The sequence below is a fragment of the Apostichopus japonicus genome, chromosome 13 (assembly GCF_037975245.1).
Source record: "Apostichopus japonicus isolate 1M-3 chromosome 13, ASM3797524v1, whole genome shotgun sequence".
In the NCBI taxonomy this organism is placed as follows: Eukaryota; Metazoa; Echinodermata; class Holothuroidea; order Aspidochirotida; family Stichopodidae; genus Apostichopus; species Apostichopus japonicus.
The window spans coordinates 23254410-23277916 of record NC_092573.1 but is presented as its reverse complement, the minus strand read 5'-3'; the positions used below and the strand labels follow the sequence as shown (position 1 = coordinate 23277916).

At 35.6% G+C, this 23507-nt stretch overlaps 2 protein-coding genes across 6 annotated transcripts in view; one reads left to right on the top strand and one right to left on the bottom strand.

The window, feature by feature from the left end:
• Positions 1-9475, top strand: part of LOC139978435 (myocyte-specific enhancer factor 2C-like) — a 96948-nt gene extending 87473 nt beyond the window's left edge. For all 5 annotated transcript variants that reach the window (XM_071988658.1, XM_071988657.1, XM_071988655.1 and 2 more), the window contains one exon: positions 1592-9475. In XM_071988658.1, coding sequence (XP_071844759.1) covers positions 1592-1832 — 241 coding nt within the window. In that variant the 3' untranslated portion in view covers positions 1833-9475. The remainder of the gene's footprint in view (positions 1-1591) is intronic.
• LOC139978434 (E3 ubiquitin-protein ligase arih1-like) overlaps positions 8688-23507 on the bottom strand; it is a 26732-nt gene continuing 11912 nt past the window's right edge. The window contains exons 8-14 of the mRNA XM_071988652.1: positions 22537-22686; positions 19912-19964; positions 18854-18911; positions 17447-17530; positions 16077-16253; positions 15176-15288; positions 8688-12940 (exon numbers count right to left, since the gene is read on the bottom strand). Coding sequence (XP_071844753.1) covers positions 12856-12940; positions 15176-15288; positions 16077-16253; positions 17447-17530; positions 18854-18911; positions 19912-19964; positions 22537-22686 — 720 coding nt within the window. The 3' untranslated portion in view covers positions 8688-12855. The remainder of the gene's footprint in view (positions 12941-15175; positions 15289-16076; positions 16254-17446; positions 17531-18853; positions 18912-19911; positions 19965-22536; positions 22687-23507) is intronic.

Here is a 23507-nt window from a genome sequence, read left to right as displayed (position 1 = left end):
AAATATGATTCACTCTGTCACCTTTTCCTTCTCTTTTTTTTTTCAATTTTGTTATTTATATATTTTTTTCCATTTCTGTGATTAAAATAATAGTAATTGTGGGATGTGAGAGAATTTTAAGCACTGGAAAACCCAACGACATCTGTTAAGTGAAGTCGTAAATCACGTTGGAAACCAGGGTGATTCGAATTACGGATCTGTAAATGTCAAGCTTGGAGGAAAGTCAACCCTCGAAACAGGGGTGTGGTAAAAGTGGCCAGTATTACACACTAGTTGACTGTATGCAAATGACTATCTACATAAGGACTCATGACACTGCGTTGCCAATGTTGTTTCTCTTTAAGGGGAAGCTTGGAGAGGGGTTTGTGGGTGGGGGGAGAGTTATTTCCTGACTGGAATTTCAGTATTTTCCAGGTGTATAAATCAGTTAATTTATTCATTAAAAGCCAAACTGTTGTCTAGCTCTCAAGGTGAAGACAATGGGAGGGGTATTCGAATAGCCATGGTTACCTGGAATTTTTGCAAGTCACATTGAATGCAAGGTTCTGTTTTGCCTCTCTTATTTACACCTTCTATGAAATGTCAAATATGAACAAAGCTTTAATTAAGCTGGATTTCTCAGTCGGTGTAGCAAACGGATCGTTAGCAAAGAGGTTTCCGTTAACAGACATGTACAAAATGTTATTCATGTCAAGACTACTCCCCTCCCAAGTTCTCATAACCAGTTTTCCAATCTCCGTATATCTATGCAACTCGCAAACCTTGGTCCACACTTGTGTAATACAATGTGCAGTGATAGTATCATGATTCAATGATTACATTGTACAATGTGAAACAGGTACACCTAACATTAACCAAACCAGATGTCAGAATACGCGATTCAGTATTTCGTCATTTAAGCTGCTTTTAATATAAAATTCCAACTATGCACGCTGGCAAAAGTTGAATCCTTGGGGAGACTCACGTAGTCAATGTAACCTACCAATCTTCTAATGTTAACTAAATCTCTTCTCGTTCATGGACTGACTACAGCGTTCAGTAAAATGATTTGAAAGTCCCCGGTAACCTTGACGACAATATGACGTCTAGCACATCACTCACAGAAGCAAAGAAACTGAAAGAGCTAATCCTGTCTGTTGTTTTTCTAATTACATGATAGGTGCTTGACCAGCAAAAGCTAGTGGAGACCATACATGCTGTAGGCTTGTGGTAATCTCATGTCATGTTCAATAGTTGAATTGTGCATGTATGGCCTTGATTTTAATGACATTCTTTTTAAAATTTCTTTTAAAAAAAAATGTGACCAGATTTCTGTAATGTTGGAAATGAACAACGGTCATGATGGCAACATTGACAGGCTATTAACAGAACTTTATTTTTTAAATTTATTTATTTATTTATATTATTTATTTATTTATTTATTTATTTATTTATTTATTTATTTATTTATTTATTTATTTATTTATTTATTTATTTATTTATTTATTTATTTATTTATTTATTTATTTATTTATTTATTTATTTAGTTGTTTATTTATTTAGTTGTTTATTTATTTATTTTTGTTCTCTCTATATCTATTGCTGTTTGTAGGGGCCACTCTCCTGATTCACTTCACCAAGGACCAAATCTTGTGGCCCAGCAGAACAATCCTCAAATCAAGTGTGAACCTGTCTCGCCACCTAAGGACAAAAAGCTCTTTGCCCAGGGGATGTTGAACGCTCCCAGCACGTCCCCCGTGCCACCCGGTGCCTCTCCACCCTATGCAGATCACGACATTCGGAGAGACCTACCCCCGTCGAAGCGAAGCCGGATGGAAAACTGGGCGACCTAGAGGGATCGCCTTTTTTGTTTTGGCAACCCTCAGAGGGAAGTAACTTTTATGTTGCAAAAGATGATGCGAGGGAGATATTTTGTGAAAAATAACGAAGGACCCCTTCCTTTTTTGAAGGCGCCTGCATCCCTACATTTTTGATCAGATGAAGGTAAATACTCCTCCCAGCAGAAAGCAAGATTAAACATTGCCTTATGCTGCCTGCATCGTTTTCTCCTAACATTTAACAAAGTTTCTCCTTGCGTGAGATGAGACATCCAAACAGACAGAAGGACATTTTCACTCGTTGGAGTAAAAAGTTGCATTTTTTGAAAGGACAAGACAGAGGGAGTGGCTAGTCCAATATTCCTGCCGTGCAGGTTAAAAGTTTCCGTCGGAAATTGACACCGTCGAGGTGCGAGACGGTCCAGAAAAATCAAGAATAGTCAGTGCTCGTCAGCTGGTGAACTCTCAGGTCGGCCAATGCATCAGAATAACGTCAAGAATGTTTTCAAGGCCTAAAAGCGAAACTATTTAAAACGTTGCTCTCTGAAGAAAAACAAAATTTATAAATCGATAACAGTACAAAAATATGGAAAACATTCTGGCAGATATATTGGTTATAAAAAAATTTTAATAATAAAAAATAGTTTAAAATACGAATAATAATAATATATTACGATATAAAATGTAGTTATTTAGGCAGTAAACAGAAAGGGTTTTTTTTATAATTTTTTTTTTATCTTCGCTTCCTCACAAGAGATAGATTTCCATCTTACGATATGGTAAGATTCTAAATCGATGATCAACAACATACAGCCGTAAATCCCTCTAACCGCACAACTCATAGTGGCCGTCATCGTCACAAGCCTAAATCATTCTCATCATATTTCTGCCGCTATGCATTGGTGAGTGATATCGTTTGGCTGCGGCTTCATGAATAATCCATTATCATACAGGCTTCCTTTTTGTAAGGTTTGGACTGCGTGCGACAGTAAACTGGTCGGTTGTTTTGGGATTGTTAAAAATACATCCAATGTACCTCGGGGGCAGAGTAAATGTCTCTCTCTACACAGTAAATGGCCTCAACCAGATCGTTAAAAGATAAACAGTCGAATCACAGCAATTGTTGGTTTTTTGCGGATATACAAGATGAGGGAGAAATATTGGCGGAAGCTCATTTTATTCCACTCTGACCGGTTTTTACTGCATTAAACATGAATTACAACATTTTGTTTTCAAAGTTAGACCTCTTTATTTTTCTTGCGTAACTGCTGACTCGATATATATCTCAAAATGTTGGTGGGTTTAAATTACACAGACGAATAAAGAGTACATAATGTGGTACAAATATCTAGTTAGAAGGGTATTTTTTTTCTGTAGAAAGTTAAACCTTACAGAGAAAGAGAAAAAAATGGGGAAAAAATCCATCATTTATCTGTGGGAGAGATGGTGGGTGAAGGCATGACTGGGGGTGGTGATAAAGCTGAGAGACATGACGGCTTAGTTCAGTGTCAAAAATGATGCCTCATGAACAGCATAAAAAGTCTGGAAATTAATATAGAAATGAAAATATGTTAATACATATTTGTAAACCATGGATCGAATTATCAGGAACAGCAGGGAATTGTGTGATACATCCAAATGTTTCCATGACAACATCAAGCCAGAAGGAAACCATAGTTTAGCTTTAGATATTCTTTAAGGAGCATGTTATCAGTGAAATCAATGAAACGATCTTTGTTTCACCTCAAAAAATTCATCAAGCCAATATTTGATGTGTTTTATGATGTCATATGTCAGCCGTTCCCCTCCCCCACTCCTTCCCTCTCCCAAACTTTTCTCATCTGTGGTCCAAGCCTTACAACAAAGCCTTTCTGGTTTATGTACTTTGGTATGATTACAATTGTACACTCATGTTTGGCTTTAGAGTGCGTCTGACTTTCTACGCACCGGGTCGGTCAGTCCACGTTTTAGTGATACCACAAAATATGGTACCACATGGTTAAGTCACGGTGATGTGTAGCTAGTCAAAACAGTGACTAAGCCGGAGCACGCTTCACCCGAGTATAAATGGGAAGCTTTCTCTCTGTGAGTGTTTCTCCTCTGCTCAAGAAGAGCATTATTTGTTATCGATAAATTGTATTTCGTGATTTTTTCAGGTACCACAGACTGTGTAGATACTCACTGGAAATTAATAATGTATGTCTGCAATGTTGTACGCACATGAGATTCCATATTTTTAAAAAGCAAAATAGATTTGTTGAATGTATCACATCAATTAGTCCAACTGCACGATTAAGAGAGATAAACTTAACGAACCACCGAGTGAGGGATGGTAATTAAGGTCACCTCGCTCAGAATGAATCAGGAATATGGTACTACTACTACCACCACCTCCCGCTGGTCCTTAAATGCAGCTCTGTAAATATTAGGCTTGCCTTTCTATTTTAAGAGAAAGGAAAGATTAAAAAAAGTCAAATCTTGTACATAAAACATACATAGTTTGTATATAAATGATTGTTAACTATTGATATTATGAGATGCTACGAGAAAAAGAAAAAAAAGGTATAGTTTAACAAAAATTTGTGAATGTTTTAGAAATAACTTTTAGAACTCAGGATAGAAAATTTATCCGTTCTGCCATGTGGATTATTATTATGATTATGATTATTATTATTACTATTCTTATTTTTCTCTTTATCTTTTTGACTTTTCTTTGTTCTTCTTTCTTCCTTCCCTTTTTTTGTTTTTTTTATTAATACTTTTTGAAAATGTTTCAAAAATGGCTTTTCTTCGACAAACTATCGTTAAAATTACTGTGAAGAGCTTTGCCTGTGTGTTGAGCTCTTGCTTCTGTAACAGAATGTTTTTAATCCCTTCCTTTAAGTTTGGAAATAATTACAGACCCCCCCGCCCCCCTTTCACTCTATCTCACTGTCATACAATATAAATATATGTTGGTAGACTGCTGTTCTGGTGGTAACTTGTGGCAAATCGCAGCAGGATTTACTTAGTCCATACATAGTATAAGTGAAGTGACATTTTATTTCAGTGTGACATACATTTAATGTCTAGCAGGGATCATATATCCTTTAACTAACCACAGACAATTGTTTGTAAAAAAAGGAGTGTGGCTCTGAGGTCGTTGAAGTGGGCTCCCATGTAAGGGGGAGGGGCGGGGGGAGGGTCCATCCCATGAAAATTGAGAATGTTAGATGTGAAATGGTGCATATTAATTAAGAAGGCTATAAAGTCAATAATTAGTTACACACACAAGGTTGTGCTAATAACTTCTTAATTTCTTGTGTATGGTTGATGAAATTTGGGGCGAGGGTGGCAGGGAAGGGGGGGGGGTTGGCCTTCCCCGGATCCACACCTGTTTGAGCTCTGATTTTATAAGGTCACATTCTGGGTCTTCATAAGGTATAAGGTAGTAAAAATTTTTTTTTTGAACTTGAATCAACATATTTCTCTTCTCGGGTGACCTACTTTTTGTTGTATACAGGACAGTTTGGAAAGGTGTTTGATGCCATAAAAACCGGTAAATGTTGGTAGAACCAATGTTATGAATTCTTGAACTAATTAAATAATAATACAAATTGGGTGTAGTGAAAAAGAAAAGTTGAATTACTTGAAGAAGAGAGATTTTCTGTTGAAGACAAGAAAAGTAATAAGATAAACATCTCTTTCTTATTTTTTTCCTTTCTTGTTTTGTCCATACTTTTGAAATGTTTTTGCAATATTACCCAAAATTGTTGGAAACTGTGCTGATAAAACCCTAGAACATTTGTTTGACCTGACCTGTTTGGTGAGCTTTCACTTAAACAGATTGAGATGGTAGAAGCTACTATGCCTGTCATTTATCAAATAGGGTAAAAAACATGATATGTCAACGATCCCCTCGAGGGGTCATCTCATACGATTTAGGGGCCCACTATTTGGGAATCGGGTAGCAATGCTCATGGTCGGAACCCAAAGAAAGTGACTTGTTATATTATTAGATATTTCTGCTGATGTAAAACAAGTTTCTAATACTTTAATGCAACCCTTTTACTGACAACTAACTCACACCATAGAATAGCTCGCTTGATTTTGGTGTGCCCAATGGTAACAGCGGCAAAGGTCCCTCTGCGGTTCACACAGCAGCAAAAAGAAAAGAAAAAGTTTTTTTTTTTTAAACTGCCAAGTCACCCCTTCAAGCTAAAAGTCTGTCCAAGAAGAATTGGATTTGACTTTAAGCTTACTATAAGGCTTCCTTCGTCCAACTTTGGTTATAAGTGATAATATTTTTTTGCTTTGGCTTTTTACCTAATGACTCTAGCCACAAGTTTTAGTTGATTGATTCAGAGTACCTTATATGCTTTTTGGTTTTGTTTCTGTCAGGGTTACAACCGTTGTTTGTGGGGGACTAAATATATCTATGATATCCTTGCTGAAATTGAAAAATGGTTTAGGGTATAAATTGTGTTTCCCCTGTTGCATCAGGTTTGGATCAAAAGTTGACATAATTTGAGGCCTGATAAAAATTACCTTCCCCCCCCCCACTATTTCTTGTCTGGAAAGTAAGATTTAAGACTTTTTCAAAGTTTTTGTGTGAAATGAAAGTTCTCTCTGACTTCTGTGTGTTTCGTTACTGAAAGTCGTAAAGGCAAAAAGGGATTAAAAGAAAAACGAATTGGGTTGAATGATAAGTATAATATTTGATTCCTAAAACTATGTTCTTTAATCTATGTTAAAGACAAATTTAGTGTTTGTAACTGAAACAACTGGTCATGATGCAGATTGTCTGAAGAAATTGTTACAGTGAACTGAAGGGAGTTCTTCTAATGCACCGTGGCTACACGGTTTGATTGCAGCGCAATTAAAACTATTTCCCCCCCGGTGGGTCACAAAAGCACTATACAGTGAGGGAGATAGGGTTGGATGCAAGCAATGGTTGTAATTAAATCAATTATATTGCCATATATATGGGGCATTGTCTTCCAATTATTGAGGTAGTTTACTACTACTGCCCCCCCCCCACCTCTGTTCCCCCTCCTCCCCCGCCCCTTCCCACCAATGATCGGATGTGAGTTTTGGCTTCTCTTGCTGTTTGACATTCTGTTGAACAAAAATCCCTCTTTTTTTGGGCTCCATATATACTTTTTATTGACATTTTCTGTTTTCCAGAATTTGACTCTCTTTTCCTTTAATTCAATTTCCTTTCTTTGTAAATACTTTGATGATATTCCAAACTGTTGGATCCCTCTCAATACTTCATTGAACAATGTTCATAGTATTCTGTCATCGCTGTAACATGTGTCCCTGTCCTAACTAATAATAGTTTGTCACCTGATTGAATGAGTCGAATGAAACTGTGACTGTGACACAGTTTATGAAAATATCTGATTCCCTGATAGTTTTCATATGTAAAAATTTTAAAACAGGATGAACTTGCTATTTTTAGAACCTGTACATTGGGTTAAAAATATTTAATTGATAATTACAAACCATTCAAGAAGTTTACAACTTAATTCTCCTTTTGTAAATTTTTTTCATTTGCTTCTCATAGACTTAAAAAACATATTTTTACGCTCCCATCTACCTCCGACTATTCTTCTTAGAGTATTAAGAATAGCTCGACTTTTTAATGTTTCAAGCAAAGATACGAACAATTGTCACTTTAGGATTAAAAAGGCTGAGATAAGCAGCATTCACTGGCCAGGACTGTACCAGGACTGTACCAGGACTACTAGATTCTTCTGAAGCATCTTGTGTCAGATTTAAGAATAATATCGTAAACCTTGTTTTACTTCTGACAAGGAGAGAAAGAAAGAGAAAGATAGGAAAATGATGCTTATCCTTTTGTCGATTTTTATCAGGTATCGGGCATACGGGAAAGGTTTAAGTTAGCAAAGATTGCTGGCCTAGATTTTACAAAAAGATTTTACAAAAAGAAAAGGATCAGATAAGTTTTGTTTTTTATTCCTCTCACTTTCTTTTCCCGACAGCTTTTGTTAATAACTGAACTGCTTCTGTTGAGAATTCCTACCACATAACTTAGACAAGAGAAAAATGAAGATTTTTTTTTTTTGAAGCTACTAACATTTGAGGGGAAAGACCAAGTACAAGTTAATAGGGCCTGTGTGCAGGACAGGGCAAAGAGCAAAATACCTATGCATTTTGGAAAATGTTGGTTTTTGGTCTCGACTCAAAAGCCAGGTTTTTACTAATAGGGGTGGGGGGGGGTGGGGGAGGAGCATTGATCCGCTGGTCAAAGCCTTTTTTTTTTTTTGCCACTTTCTCAATTTTCTCATGTAATGTTTGTAAAAAAATGTATTGGTTTTTTTTTAAGCTAAAGGATTATGAAGAAGGAGGGAAATATGTAAGAATATCCAAGGAGCAGCTCTGTTATGTTTTGAATATTTACAATCTATTTATACATAAATATGATATATATTGCAAAGCGAGCTATTTACAAAGATTGAGGGCAAGGGAGAGTATTCTTGTAGAGTTTGTAGTGATTTTTACACAAATGTTTGGAAAGGGACTCGTTCAGTACGTGTTGAAATGATTGATAAATGCAGCTGTCAGACATTAGATATGGCTAAGAGATATTAAACACCATAACAAAAAATTATTCTTTTTATCAAAGCACATGAATATTGCACAGATCGTGAAATTGGTATAGAGCGATATTTTAAAAGATATGTAAAAAAAAAATATATTAAAAAAAATAAAAAATATGTTGCAAAAATTAAGAGAAAAAAAATAATATTAATAACATGACTCAAAGACACAAATTTTTATCACTTTTTCTATTGAAAACTACACTGAAATATTTTCCCTTTGTAAGGGGAATATTCGTTTTTTTTTTTTTGATTTTTGTAAAGATGACATTTTTAAATTTGTTGCCGTCATTTGCTTTTTTGTTCTCACTTTTATTTTATGAAGTTCTGATAAACATGGTTCCTATTTGATTTTCAGAAGCAGACCTGTTGGATATTTCATGATAGATAGGGTAGCTAATGTTGGGGTAGGGTGAGGGTGGGAGGGGGAAGGAGATTGCAAAACACAACACAACACAACTTCAACAATTTTTGGGTTCCTGGTTGCTGCCACCCCGCATTTTTTTTGTACCACCCATTAATGATAATAAGAATAAATAAGGAACAAATTAGAAATAGTAAGGAACAATTTCCAAGATTATATGATTCGATTAAATCATTTTTAAGTGATTAACAGGTTAATCCTCCATCCAGTTCCATTTTTGCTGGATCTTTTACTAACGCTAGTTTTTTTTTTTTTAATACCATTTTCATTCAATTATTAGGTGTTATATTACAGACTCTTTGTGATAATTTTTTTTTCTTCCTTTTTCATAGAGATATATCACGTATTTCATAAAACCACATCCAAAAACTTTGAAGACTTTGTAAAAGTGTGTCACATTGTAATTTGTCGGTAGCCACACACCCAAACTTATCATTTTATTTCATCTGCTAGGAAACTTCCTTCTTTCTTTCTTAATTTTCCTTCTTTTTTTTTTGAATTTTTTTATTGTTACTGTCAAAATTATCATCCTTTGTTGTTTATCTGCATCAGCAATGTTTTTAGGGGATATGGGGAAACCTGCTTGAACTAAGATGGTTGTTAATAAAGAACAAGTTTACAAAACTTGACATTAAAATGGTTCATTTCTTTTATTCGAATCTCATGAGTGTATTTTTCCACAATGTTCACCACGGAAGGCAGTTTTATTGACAGTTGTATAATTATTATAATTATCATTTAGTAGACAATGATATTGATCTATTGGTGGTTTTACTGTTAGGCGACCTGACACCCCCCCCCCCTCCCCCTCCTTGGACAAAATACTTGCTTCTGGAGTAGATGTTCTTAACTTGTGCATCCTTGAAATATTGAGCCAACAAAACAACGCGAGGCCCTCAACACTCTCGCTTATTAACGGACACTTGTAGTACGTAAACTTTTACCCTTAGAAGTTAACATCAGTATCATTTACGTGAATTCCTGCAAAACAGTAAGGTTGCCTGATTCTAAAACCCAGGCTTTAGTGAATAGATCAAGGATGCTTTGCTGGGTCAATTGTTTTGCTAGGATCCTGCAACAGTTCCTCTATACAGCAGTGATTCTTCAATTGTTTTCCACTTCTCATATCCCTAGGCAACCAAAAAGACAAAAACTTCACCAGCTATGGTGGGGTCTGCACATTAGGGGGCCCCCGGGTGTGGTCCAAGAATGCAAAGCCTGTGAAAGCCCATGGACTTTGGTGGTATGTAGTAGGGTCAGGAGAGACTGCTTTAAATGGTGCACAACAGTACCCGATATTACATAAAACAAAGTGTTAGGTTTCAAACAGTAAACAATTTGTAGATGTTTTGCCTATGTTGAGGCACTTGGATATGCGTATGGACTTTTTTCAATGGTTGCTCCAGCTTGTGACAAATTCTGTTGGAATCGGTAGTTAAATATAGAAATGGTGAGGGTAGCACTTATCAGGAGTTTGTTTATACCTACAGATTTGCTCCACCCTCTCCCCCCTCCCTGGAGTCCTGCCTGGCATCCCCAGGGGGTGCATGAACCCCAAGTTAAGGAACCGCTGCTCTAAGATTTTTAATATTGGTAAAGACTGAGCATTGATTATGTTGAATATTATTCAATGTAACCAATATTTCCAGTGTTTGAGAGGCAATCCTCTGATCGCCAAAATCATCTCCAAAATATCCTTTTTTTGTTGTCTATTTGGGTATAAGTAACATTTGGAGAGATTTAACAACATATTGCAAGATGTCATTTTCAAGTAGTTATTATTCAAATTAGTACACATATTTATATTACTTGGTTGTAACATGTCAAACTTAAAGGATACAACTGTTCATGACTTAATTAGCTCGAGTTGTCCGAGGAAGAAAAAGAAAACAAAAACACAGCCATGGATAATGTCATGATTATTTTTTTTTTAAGAATATGGATTAAAACGTAAAAATTAGTCAATCTAACAGACTGGAATACAGAGGAAATGGTTTAGGTGGGCTTTGAACCACAAACTTGTCTTACATAAACACATCTTTCTTCCTTTTTATTATTATTAAGAAACATCTGACAAGATGAGAGCATGGACACAAAAAATGTCATTCAACCAAATTGGTTCAAATCCCAATCTAGGTGGGATTGTAACAATTCCATTGAAAAGAACAAATACTACACATGAGCTTGACCAAGAGGTAGGCAAGGCATTCATTGATTCAAGGATCTTTCAAGTGACAATCAGAACCATCCAACAAAGTGGAAATTTGAATTTTTCCTTCATATAATGATATCATTTCTTAGAAAATCATGGACTAGCAAAGATAAAGAATATTTCAGTCACTGCATTGAATGTGAATGATCTGATTTGTATTCGTCTCTAGCTTGGCAGGCTTTTCAATACACAATGCCATTTATGTTGCCATGGTAATGACATTCAAATCAAAATAGTCGATATGTTAAGCCTGTTGTACTTAAAACTACCGTACCATGAAAGGTACGGTATTGGTCAACTTCATTTTGAGGATATGAATATTCAACACACAACATTAAACTTCAAATAGATTTTTACTTTCTTGGTAGTTTTCCTTTCAGCTTACTTGAATGAGCTCCTTTTAAAGCAATTGCTTCCCACAATAATCATTACAATGCAATTCAAGTCGATTCATTCCTTAAGTATTAAGTTACAAGTATTGTTCCCTACAAATGCTATCATAAAATATGAAATCACTTGTTAGTTATAGCTTCATCATTGTTCAGAACATATTTATCTTGCTTTGACTACTATGTATGCATATACAGTTAGGCTTTAAGAATATCAGCTGTGCTTGTGTGGTAGGCTATGAGTTCATCCAGACTAATACAACTGACCTTTTCAAAGGTTGAGTAATCGTTGAAACACAAATGTAACTATTGCCGATATACTTTGGGCGAAAATAACTGTGCAACGGTTATTTTCCAAACACAACCAGCAGCTTTCAACATTTAGATGTACTCCAAAACTAGTAACTTGAGTGTGCATGGCAAGTAACAATTGTATATAGTATCAATGAGAATGAATCCTGGACCTAATGTTAGCCCATGTAACAAGATCACTTTCAATGCATCCAATCAAAACTCAATTTCCCTTTCAGTACCATCATTTTGAACTGACTATTTTCCCAAGCAACATGGTCTCCTCAATCCATCAATTTCCATAGCAACATTGTCACTTAAAACTGACAATTTAAAAGCAACATGAACACTTGTAAATGCCATTTTCATAGCAACATGGTTACTTAAGATTGACAATTTACAAAAACAGGAACACTTTTGAATGCAATTCAGAGGGGTAAGAGTGGGGTGAGGGTTAAGGGATAAGAGTGAGGAAGAGATAAGAGTTGGGAAGGGGTAAGAGGGATAGAAGAGAGTGGTATCGATGTCTGTAGTCTGCTGTAACCTCTCTGAATGACTTTTTACCAAATGCTATACCAGCATTCATTTGATATTCTGCCATTCTTGATCAGAAATCACAAACTTTGATTCATCGATAACACTGCAAGATGAAAAGAAATACGTCTATAGCAGAGACTTGAAAGCTATTTTATTAATTTTTTATTGGAGATATATTTTTGGACAGGGACAGACACTTTCCAAACCGTACAATCTTAGACACCACACATGTCGGATGAATACGACAAAAACAGAACAACCAAAATTCCCTCTCAAAATACAAAAAAACAAAATATAAGACATGGCTATTAATTGGGTAAAAACTAGCTTTTGAACGGAAAGAAAAAAATCAAAGTGTTGGCTTTTTTATTTTCTACAAGGTTTGTGAGCTACTTTGCTAGGCATTGCAATCGTTTGAATTTTTTTTTATTTTTCCCCTTTCAAGGAGCACACTAGCTAGGATAAAAGCTTTTCTCCCTTTCAAAACAATCTGTCTGTCCCCTTCCTCGGATTCCTTGTTTTCATTTTTTTATATCGTTTAAAATTGGAAGTTGCTGACAGCTGAGAGAGATCTCCTTCATTAACCATCTTTATAATCCCACTGGTCTTTCTCGTAACCTTCATAAACGTGCTCCATGAGAACTTTTCTTCTCCCTTCGCAGTATCTGAGAAAACAAGAGTAAAATTAAGTGACATGGCCGGTCGTGAAAATGGGATAGATTGAGGCTTGCACGGTAAACCGGTTTTAGTACCGAAACTGTTTTTTTCGGACCGAATTTCGGTACTATTTTTTATTTTAAGAAAACCGAAAAAAACCTAAATGTGAATTGCAAATACTGGAAAAACAAAGTTTGTTGACTTTGGTTTCTCCTATTTACTGTTCTTTTTGCAAAATGAAAGTAAATTGCAACAAGAGAAAGCTTTTCTGATAGACGACATTGTCAGCTACGATCGGCACACGCCATAACCAGTGCTTGAGGGTGGATAGCTAGGCCTAACATTACGCAATGCAGCCCTTACGTGTACGTGATGTTAAAACTTTAAGAAAAAAAATTCACTAACACATTTCTTTTCGACATATTTACTTCAGTTTAGTTAACGTGGGTTATAAAATGAAGGCAGTGACATTTCTTGAATTTATTCTTCTTATTTTAAACAATTTACTGCGAACGAACAGACTTGAACCCGCTGTTGGTAAAGCTTCAAAAATATGCATCTTAGCGATCGAGAGTTGGATGTTTTCAATGCAATTCGGGAGGGGGAACAACCGGTTTTTGAGCCAGATTCGGTTTTGCTCGAGAAAAACCAGTTGTAAGTTTTCACGAAACCGTGCAAGCTTAGATAGATTGATTGAAATTAAAACTAAGGGCTGGATAGCTCAGTTGGTCAGAGGTCACAGGTTGGAATGCCATTTTCCAAACAAAAAGTTTGTTCACAATTTCCCATTGCTATTCCCCCCCAACTCTTAGAAATGAATTGTTTACAAGACAAATCAACACTAAAGAACATGGATGCAAATATTTGAGAGAATTACTGTTTCCTAAAAGCTACGTGTATAAACTGTTTATTCATTCCCCCTCCAGTTGTGTTAAGAGAGATGTTGCTTTGCTAAACACATTTAACTTGTAACAATTTGACTATCTAGATTCAAAGTACAATTTTTGTTGTTGTTGTTTTCACAAAAAGACTGTCACACACACGCACACGCATGCTCATATCCTTTTATCTAACTAAAGAGTGTGTGTATTTTTGGAATACTTTAAATAATTGAAAGGACAGGAAACCCGTGGTTCTTGCAAGGTTTCTAATGACGATATCACGTTCCAGTAAAATTTCTCCACCCTTACTGTCTGTACGGTGCCCTTTCTCAAACACACGTCATATTCAAGGCTGTATTTAAAGAAACCTTTTGGAAATTGTTTGTTAAGCTGCTTAATTTCTTTGCAACGTGACTTTATAAGAAATTTTAATTCTAATTATATGCATTCAATCGTAATCATCAACTCATGAAAAATCTATCCTCTGTGGCCTAAATCCCTGGTATTCAAAGTAGGGGGTTGTGACCCTTCAAAGGGTCACCAAAAATTGTTCGGAGGGTTGTCAACAAAAAACAAAGAAAAATTGGAAAGAAAAAAGAGATTGACTATATTTTGTGGAAACAAAAAGTGAAAAAAAATCTTGAACATAAATTGCTGAAATAAAGTAGCAACATATTACACCATTTTGCAACTAAGCATCCTTAATGACTATCTCAAAGCCTACAAGTTTGAATACCAGGGGCCTTAAAGAATTTCTCTTACAGACTGATGGTATAATCATATTGAGTGTATTTTAATCATAGGACTGAAACAATAATTTTCAGGTATTTGTATGCGTATAAACGGTGAGGCAATTTTCATTAATTAGGTCAAATGGAGCAAAAACAAAAGGGCAGTGGCATTAAAAATAGAATCTGGGAGCCTTGGCCAGTTCAATTAATGTCGGTTTCACATCCAGGTGAGAAAATCCACTTTCCCATCCGAAATAGTCCTCCAAAGTGGAGAAAGAATTCCAAATATGGGCGGCAACTGTAAATTGGGAGTCACCTGATGTGAAGTGTAAGCAACAAGCCATTCGTCCTCTCTGACTGGCGTAAGTGGCTGCTTAGCCTGATACAATAATCAACCCCACCTAGCTGTTTTATACATATCACTCACACCTCCAACCCCCCCCCCCCCATGGGCTGGTACATGTTTCTGATTTCTCATTGCTCAAAATATTTATGATTATTCAGCTGTCTTGTCATAGCGCCCGAAAAATAAATAGTATTAAACAGAATCGATCGATTCATCCATTTTTTAATAAAATCATATTTCATTTGTGTGTGAGAAATGAAAAAAACGTTCTTTAGAAGCACCAACCTTGATTTATCTTGGACTTTCTGTTTAATATCTGCTATTGAATCTCTTGTGATGTCTCTTTCTAAGTACTCCGAAAGAATCTCAGTTGCATTTTCAAGGTCCTTTTGATTTTCCTGAAGGAAACCGGAAAACAACATTTGACAAATTAATCACGTGACACGGAAAAATTGCCAATCACTCAGATCATGGATGCCTAAATTCTCAAGAAAAGAAATTTTCGCAAATGTTATATCAAAGATCATATCATCCAAATGGGGGACATTTTTTTTTTTTCATCACTGTAAATTTACAAAGGTTTCAACGATTAAGTAGAAACTACTGTATAATTCACATTTTCTCTTCTAAGGTAAACTGGAAGACTGAAATTTTGACATGTCATTTCAGATCCTAGTTCCAAATCCTGCTTTTAAGCTTTCAACAGCAGAAAACAGGTAAAAACTCAATAAATCAATAAATCAAAGGAGCCAACGATGGTAATAAGGAAAATGATCCGAATAGTTCCACCACAGTAGTCACAGTCTATGCAATGGCTACTTGAAAGCAAAAAATATTAAAAATATAAAAAAATATTATGCAAATAAAGGTATTATTACATTATTATTACATCATTAGGGATAAACAAATAGACAAGTTCATTCAAGTAAACAAATCTACAAAAAAAGCAGATTTCATTAATAATTGGATAAGGCCCATGAGGGTGGTGAACTGTTAAAATGAATTGGTTTTGTGGGTGGGGTCAAACAGATTTGTTTGGAAACAAAGTTTTAAAACAGTTTCAGGCTGCACCTTCTTTCATAACTAACAATATCTTAAAAACTTTTCAAAGATGATACCTTCATTATGAATATTTTGTTACATCAGTAAAAAAATAAAAAGTAAAAAAAAATAAAAAAATACCTACCTCAAAAATCTGGGATTGGTTATTCTTGTCCAGGTAGAAGGCGAAGACGTAGGTATACATTAGGGTACTCCGACATTGGCAGAGGACGTCCACAGCCTTCTTAAGAAACTGAACCTCAATCCAGGACATGTTGTGCTGTTGCATCTCTTCCATTTTACGTTTTATTTGTGTGTACAGCTACAGAGAAAGGCATTTTATAGATTTTATAGAATTGGGGTGAAATATGTTTGCTATATAATATTTTCTTATTTTCCACGAGAGACCGACTGCCGTTTTCATTCTCTCAGAGAGAGGTTACTACGAGTGAAGACCAAATTCAATCGACAGAAATAGTGAAGTCTTTATTCATCCAATCATGGTAAGGCAAAGTTGATGTATTTATACTTTTCTAGACAATTACACTTTTTGAACACGGTCAGATTTCAGACCCTAGATTTCTCAAATTTTTCAATCGTGTATTGTCGGGAAAGATAAACGGATTAGTAAACAAAACATGTGGCTTTTCAATATCTGCGTCAGTTTGATGCATTACATCATTTTGGGCACAGAATAATTCCATTGTATTTTTAACACAGTGTGATTTAATGCATATGATATGGATTTAAACTAAATTTGTAGATTGTTGAAATGGAGCAGAAGTTGTCATTGTCAACTATCTATTACGTCGTAAAAGCAGAGTTTTGCATTTCATCTGCAATTTCATGGAGTCAAGCATGAACTATTCAAAATTAGATTGTACCTAAAGGATCACACTCAATCAACCAACTAGATTTTACTCACCAAGTGATTGTAAAACCGGCGAGAGGATTTACAAATTTTAATCAGTCAATTATTTCGTCAATCAGACACATTTTTCATATCATTATTAATCCCACGCCAAGAGGATAATGCAGAAATTCCAAATTGTTTGTACTTTTTCCTCCTTTTTGGAAATGAACTGCATTTTGTTGGGATTACGGTATCTCATAGCATCAATTAATTTATTATAAAGATTAAGTATTAAAGAAAAGCTGTTTTGAAAGCTAATAAGCAGTCCATTCGACCTTTGCAGTGGGGAAGAAGTAATTATTAATATTCTTTGTAGTGAACCATATACTAGTTTACGTGAGAGAATCCAATATTTGGTGGAAGTTGCTTCATTTTTTCCCTCCTTCCCTTATATCTCCTCTGATATTTTCTAATATTTCTATATATTCTACTATTTTCGCATATCTACTCTAATAATTTCTAATTATCTAATATAGTTTTCTCAAGTCAAGGATTGACGACAATTGGCAAATCTAACAAACAGGATTTTTATAATGATTTAATCCTTCATAATAAATTGTTTCGATAGCTACAAGAGAGACAAATGGAATGTATTGACGTACCTTGTGCTCGAATCGTAGGCTCTGCATATGGTTCATGTATCGATTACAGTAAAACAGATACCGCTGCAACCTTGCTCTTGATCTCTGCAAAAAAAAAAAACCAACTCCATGAGAATCAATCAATCAATGAATTCTATGAGAATCAATCAATCAATCAATTCCATTTGAATCAATCGATCAATCAATTCCATGTGAATCAATCAATTCCATGTAAATCAATCAATCAATTCCATATGAATCAATCAATTCCATGTGAATCAATCAATCAATTCCATGAGAATCAATCAATCAAACAAATTCCATGAGAATCAATCAATCAATTCCATGTGAATCAATCAATCAATTCCATGTGAATCCATCAATCAATTCCATGTGAATCAATCAATTCCATGTGAATCAATCAACTCCATGAGAATCAATCAATCAATTCCATGTGAATCAATCAATCAATTCCATGTGAATCAATCAATCAATTCCATGTGAATCAATCGATCAATCAATCTCCTGTGAATCAATCGATCAATCAATTCCATGAGAATCAATCAATCAATCAATCAATTCCATGTGAATCCAGGAGAATTATTATGATGGAGGGTTGTGTGTACTAACCACTGGATATAGCATCCAGGCCATGACAGGATAAGTTTCTAAGAATTTTTGGCAGATTTTCATGGTTAATCTTTCAAAGAAACTCTGATGCAATTTTTTTACTTTTGCGGGGTGATTTTGATACATTTTTAACCCATGCACCATGTTAGGTCATCAACACATTTTTTTATTTCCCAAAATATATTTATGACATTGTGTTGGCTTCTCCCAAGTGAAGAGATACACCAACCCTGCTGTGTTACTTTTACAAACTGAATTGAATTTTCTAACTTATTACTAATATCTATCTATGTTTCTCTTTGTATAAATCTAGACAACTGTAGCTAGGCCTGAAGGAAGGTCAGATATGATTTAGTCGCTATGTGAGTTTTTAAGCAGCTTTCGATTGTATTAACGAGCAGTCGAAAACCATATACTCTCAGTAATGAAAAAGACAACAACAAAAAACAGAGAACAACAAAGGATATTTTCATATCTTGGTCATCAACTATAATCACAGGATAAGAAAGAAAAATTCAGTAAATATTATCTGAACAATGGAACACGCCTCTGGTCATAATCTGTGCTATATCAACGGTTGAACTTTCACCTTTTACTTTTTATGACCTTAAACCTGTAGTTTTGGTAGTTTTGTATCAAAAAAAACTTCATACATCAGATTAAGCCTAAGGCTGATCTTTAATGATCTTTAACGATAATCAAAGAGTTGGATGACTGCGTTGATGGGTATCTTTTGTTTTTTAAATACGTCCTTTGACCTTTTAAATACGTCCTTTGACCTTTATTTCAAACACCCACCGATTGATCGTCTCTGGCCCGTTTGGCTTCATCCTCGTCGTATCTATTGCAATTGTACCTGAGGAACAAAAATAGAGCGGAGAAAAATTGAAAGGGAGATTAAGGGATTTACTCTGTGCTAAAGAATCAAGAAACACGACGACTACTGTATCGAGAATGTCAAAACAAACGACATGTTGTTCTATATTACAATGATGGATAACTTTTGCAGGAGGAGTGAAATCATTGAGTTGATCTCCAAGGGACTTCATTATCTCTGATCTTCATATATAGGATTATAAAAAACAAATATTCAGATATTAGCCAAATTAAAAAAGATAAAAATTGGAAAACGAGGAGATGAGAACCTCAAAATGTACATGTAATAGTGGTAATCAATTATCAATTTTCTGAAAACTTCATTTGGAATAAACATACTGTAGACTAATGAATTTTTAAATGGTTTATAATTCTAAATTCTGAGACAGTTGCTCTGTTGTTTGGATTAAGTGGATTTCCTTCCTCGCGATCGTAACTGTATCATTCCCTATCCAGCATTTATCACTACAACATCATCTGATCAAATTAGAATTTCTGAATATGCAACTAAAATCCACAGACACAATTTCATCTTTTGAGTATGGAAATTTATGGCTGAATTCACCAGTACTGTACATCAAAACATTCAAGTAAGTTATATCCCCTAATGTCTTGTGAACACCCTTCCAACACAAAGCATAGTTCACTTTCTTTCAAAGTCTGCAAACGAAACTCAAGTAGCTGGAAGCAAACCCCTATCTCACCCCCCCCCCCCTCACTGTCCCTATAGACCCCACCATAGATCAATCATCCTCACTCTTTCAGTCACTTTCTGTCACTATCCAGGTCATCTACAGAATGGACTCATGAATATGCAAAGGACTTCAGATCAACTATTCTTCTTATACAACTCTACTTCAATGCCTCTGGCTATGTGTGTATGATACATCACACATTTAACATCTTAACTGCTGCTTTTCTTTATTGTCTACATGAGGTTGTCATGGTGATACATCTTATAAACTGTGTCTGAAACTTACCAAGATGATCCATGAGGCTCCCATGGTCCTAGACACACCCAACAAAAGTCAGCCTGCAACCGAAGATAGAAATGATACGGCATGAAAAAACGAGGCTAAAACTATTGGGAGACTGCTCAATGAAACATAAAGCCCTCCCATATTAAAATATAACACCCTCCCACATTAACATAACACCCTCCCATATTAACATAACACCCTCCCACATTAACACTATAACACCCTCCCACATTAACTCTATCACACCCTCCTACATCAACATAACACCCTTCACATTAACATAACATCCTCCCACATTAACATAACACCCTCCTACATTAACATAACACCCTCCCACATTAACATAACACCCTCCCACATTAACATAACACCCTCCTACATTAACATAACACCCTCCACATTAACATAACACCCTCCCACATTAACATAACAACCTCCCACATTAACATAACAACCTCCCACATTAACATAACACCCTCCCACATTACTCCTGCTTCACCCTCCTCCATTCAAAATCTACTCTTGTAGAAATTCGTTGATAAGAAAGCAAAAAGCCTAATGAAAGCAGCTTTTAAAGTCTGGTCTGCAACTTTACCAAACCTACAGATGACTATTTAAACTAATATAGCAATAGGTCAAACCAACTCATGCCAGTAGCTTTTTAATCAACAAGGGAACTTTACTAAGAGCTGTAGCAGTGGTTCTATTCGAAAATGACATTTTCTTGCCCTGACACTTTGTGTACTGTATCTATCTCAGCGTCAATCGCACACAAAGGGCAAATCAGACACTGTCAGAAATATAGGCAAAATCCATCAATATTTTGAAACAAGCCTCAACTAGTCAAGCTCAGTGGTGTGAAAATTTAGAATAAATTTTTCTTCACCCGATATTTCCCAGGTCTTTTCATTTTGCCCTAAGCCCAGAGGCTGTCCCCCCCCCCTTTGATGACCCCCAACCCCACCTCTCAAGTACGGCACTGTGATGCAAGTTTATTATCAAAGTAATTAACAAAATTATCAAATCAAAACAAAAGCCTGCTTTCATACTGCACCAGAAACAATAAGAGTTTTTGGCATCCCCAAGTGACTAGCTATTTAAATTAAAATTAGATACTAGTAGACACTTACTGATTTATGTCAAGGATCTCTTGCATAGTAACAGTATTTTGGGGTGGATAAAAACAGATTTTCCATAAATATATCTCATGTTTCTATCGTCTGTTAATCCTGGGGATTTTACCTGCCACAGCGGTAAGTATTCATTAGGGTAAGTGTGACCTATATGGATTGTTTCTATCTCGGGGGCAAAAGAATGAATTACATATGATGCGACCTTTTAACGGAGGCACGTGTGGTTTCACGCGACAGAATCAACCTTCGACTGATATTTAAAAACAGAGTTATTTATAATACACTCCAGTTACGTCACAGAGTTCTTTACACAAACAACTTAGTTTTTGACTTTTTACAGCTACCAAAAAATTTACAGCCGTTTGGCTTGTGTTAGTGCGCCCTCATATCTGCTACAACAAAAGCGAACATGCATATGCATAAGTATTTACTGTTGTACAGCCAATCCTCACGTGACAGTATTTCTCAAGAGAACCGTTTTGTACACAGTTTAATATGTCGAGCAATGTCATCATGAATGATATAGCCCAATGAATGACGTATCTTGTGGACCGGGAATACCCTATGGTTAGTGTTGACCCCTAGGGTTAACCCTAACCCAAGAAATACTGCATCACATGTAGTATCATACAATACTGTACTTCTTGAGGCAATGCAACTTGCCACATTAGAACTTGTCTTGAGAGATGAAAAAAAAACTTGGTGTGTTGTAACCATGTTAGCTTGCTATTAGTCAATTGTCAGTTTTTACATATAACCCAGACATATGAAAACAACAGGTGTACCCAGACCAAACCTAATTTTATATGTAGGAGTCATTAGCACAGACCTGATAGCACGCTAAGAATTGCTCAAAGTTTTTTTTAAAGTTGGAGGTTCTGACAAATTATTCGTAAAATATCCAGGGGTGTTAAATGAAGATGATTAAATGGGTTTATCGAGAAAGAAACATTACGAGCAAAATAGAACCACATGGTCAGAGTCGCATGAATGAGTTTTACTATGTACATGTGTGACCATTATTTAACTTCTAGCATATTTAAGGCCAATACTGTTAACAGATAAGACCACAGGGTGAGAATTTGGTTAACAACATTTGACTAGGCTATCTTTAAAGTAGCATCTCATTTGGACAAAGCAATGCTTCATAGTTTTTATCAGGGCGATGGAAGAGGGTTCGGGTGTTGGGGGGGGGGACTTGAAGGGTAGTGGGACATGTCACATTTATTTGGAGGGGAGAACCACAAATGTTACCTCCAAAATAATTATACTTTGTGATATTCCGTACCACAAATTTCAGTATTTGAATATTTTCCAACAAAAGGGCATGATATCATTACATTATTCCCTTACTGTAATTTAATTACCCACAAAAAAAACAAAAATTGTCCTGTCCCCCCTTCCCCCACAATAGTCACCCCTCGTTCTCATAACAAATACATCCCACTCTTTCACCTTAAACCAAAGTAAACACCTGGACAGGATAAATTACCTTGCAACTTTGATTTCGGCAAATCATGTGATTACACCCTCCGTCTTTCTCTATAGTAACATGGCACTTGGGACACTCCTTAGTATTAGCTGCGATCCAATTAGAAGTCTCGCTATCGTCGTCACACTTTTTGATCCACAACTTCAGCCACTGGTGAGTGAAAAAAAAGTAGATGACCCCGAATGAAAGATATAATAATCAAAGATATACTATTATTTTCCAGGTTAGACTTCTACTATTTATTAATTTTAAACAACCATTAGTGGTCAGCCTCCAACGATAGTTTCTTTTCATCAGTTACTATAGAACAAAATTATTTTGGTATCCATATTGATTACCTCAAATGTTCTAGTAAAAATATTTTGTTTTTGGCTGTTTTCTCCAGCAACACGGTAACATTCCCCCCCCCCCTTTCCCTCATTGTTCTTCTCATTTATCAATTATGACCACCGACTCTCCACTATAACAACCACCTCCTCCCATCCCCCATTTAACACTACAGTTGCCCTTCTCATACACTCCCCAATGACTATCAGTCCATCCCCCACCCCCCCCCCACCCCCAGTCAAAATGTTCTTGTGATAGCAACGGTAATAAGGATGTGCATACATTTCTCAAATGAGATGAAGTTAGCCAAAAAGTCATTGAAATCAGGTTTTTTCTTTTTTTTACATTTGATCGGTATTTTTTGTAAATATTGTTTGACCAGGCTCTGGCCAAATTTTATTGGTAACAAGGTTATTAAAGCTGATATCATTTCCTGGGAACTTTACTTTATTTTTTTTCTTCATGTTTTTGCTTTTCCAAAAACCGTCAATTTGCAATTTACTTGCAATAACAGTCACCTCCAGAAAGTTTGCAGCGAGTTCATTTGTCAACAAAATTAGCCATATTCTTATTTTTATTACTATCAAAAAATACCATGTAGTCGAAAAAACAAAAACATATTTTATATATATATATATATTTTT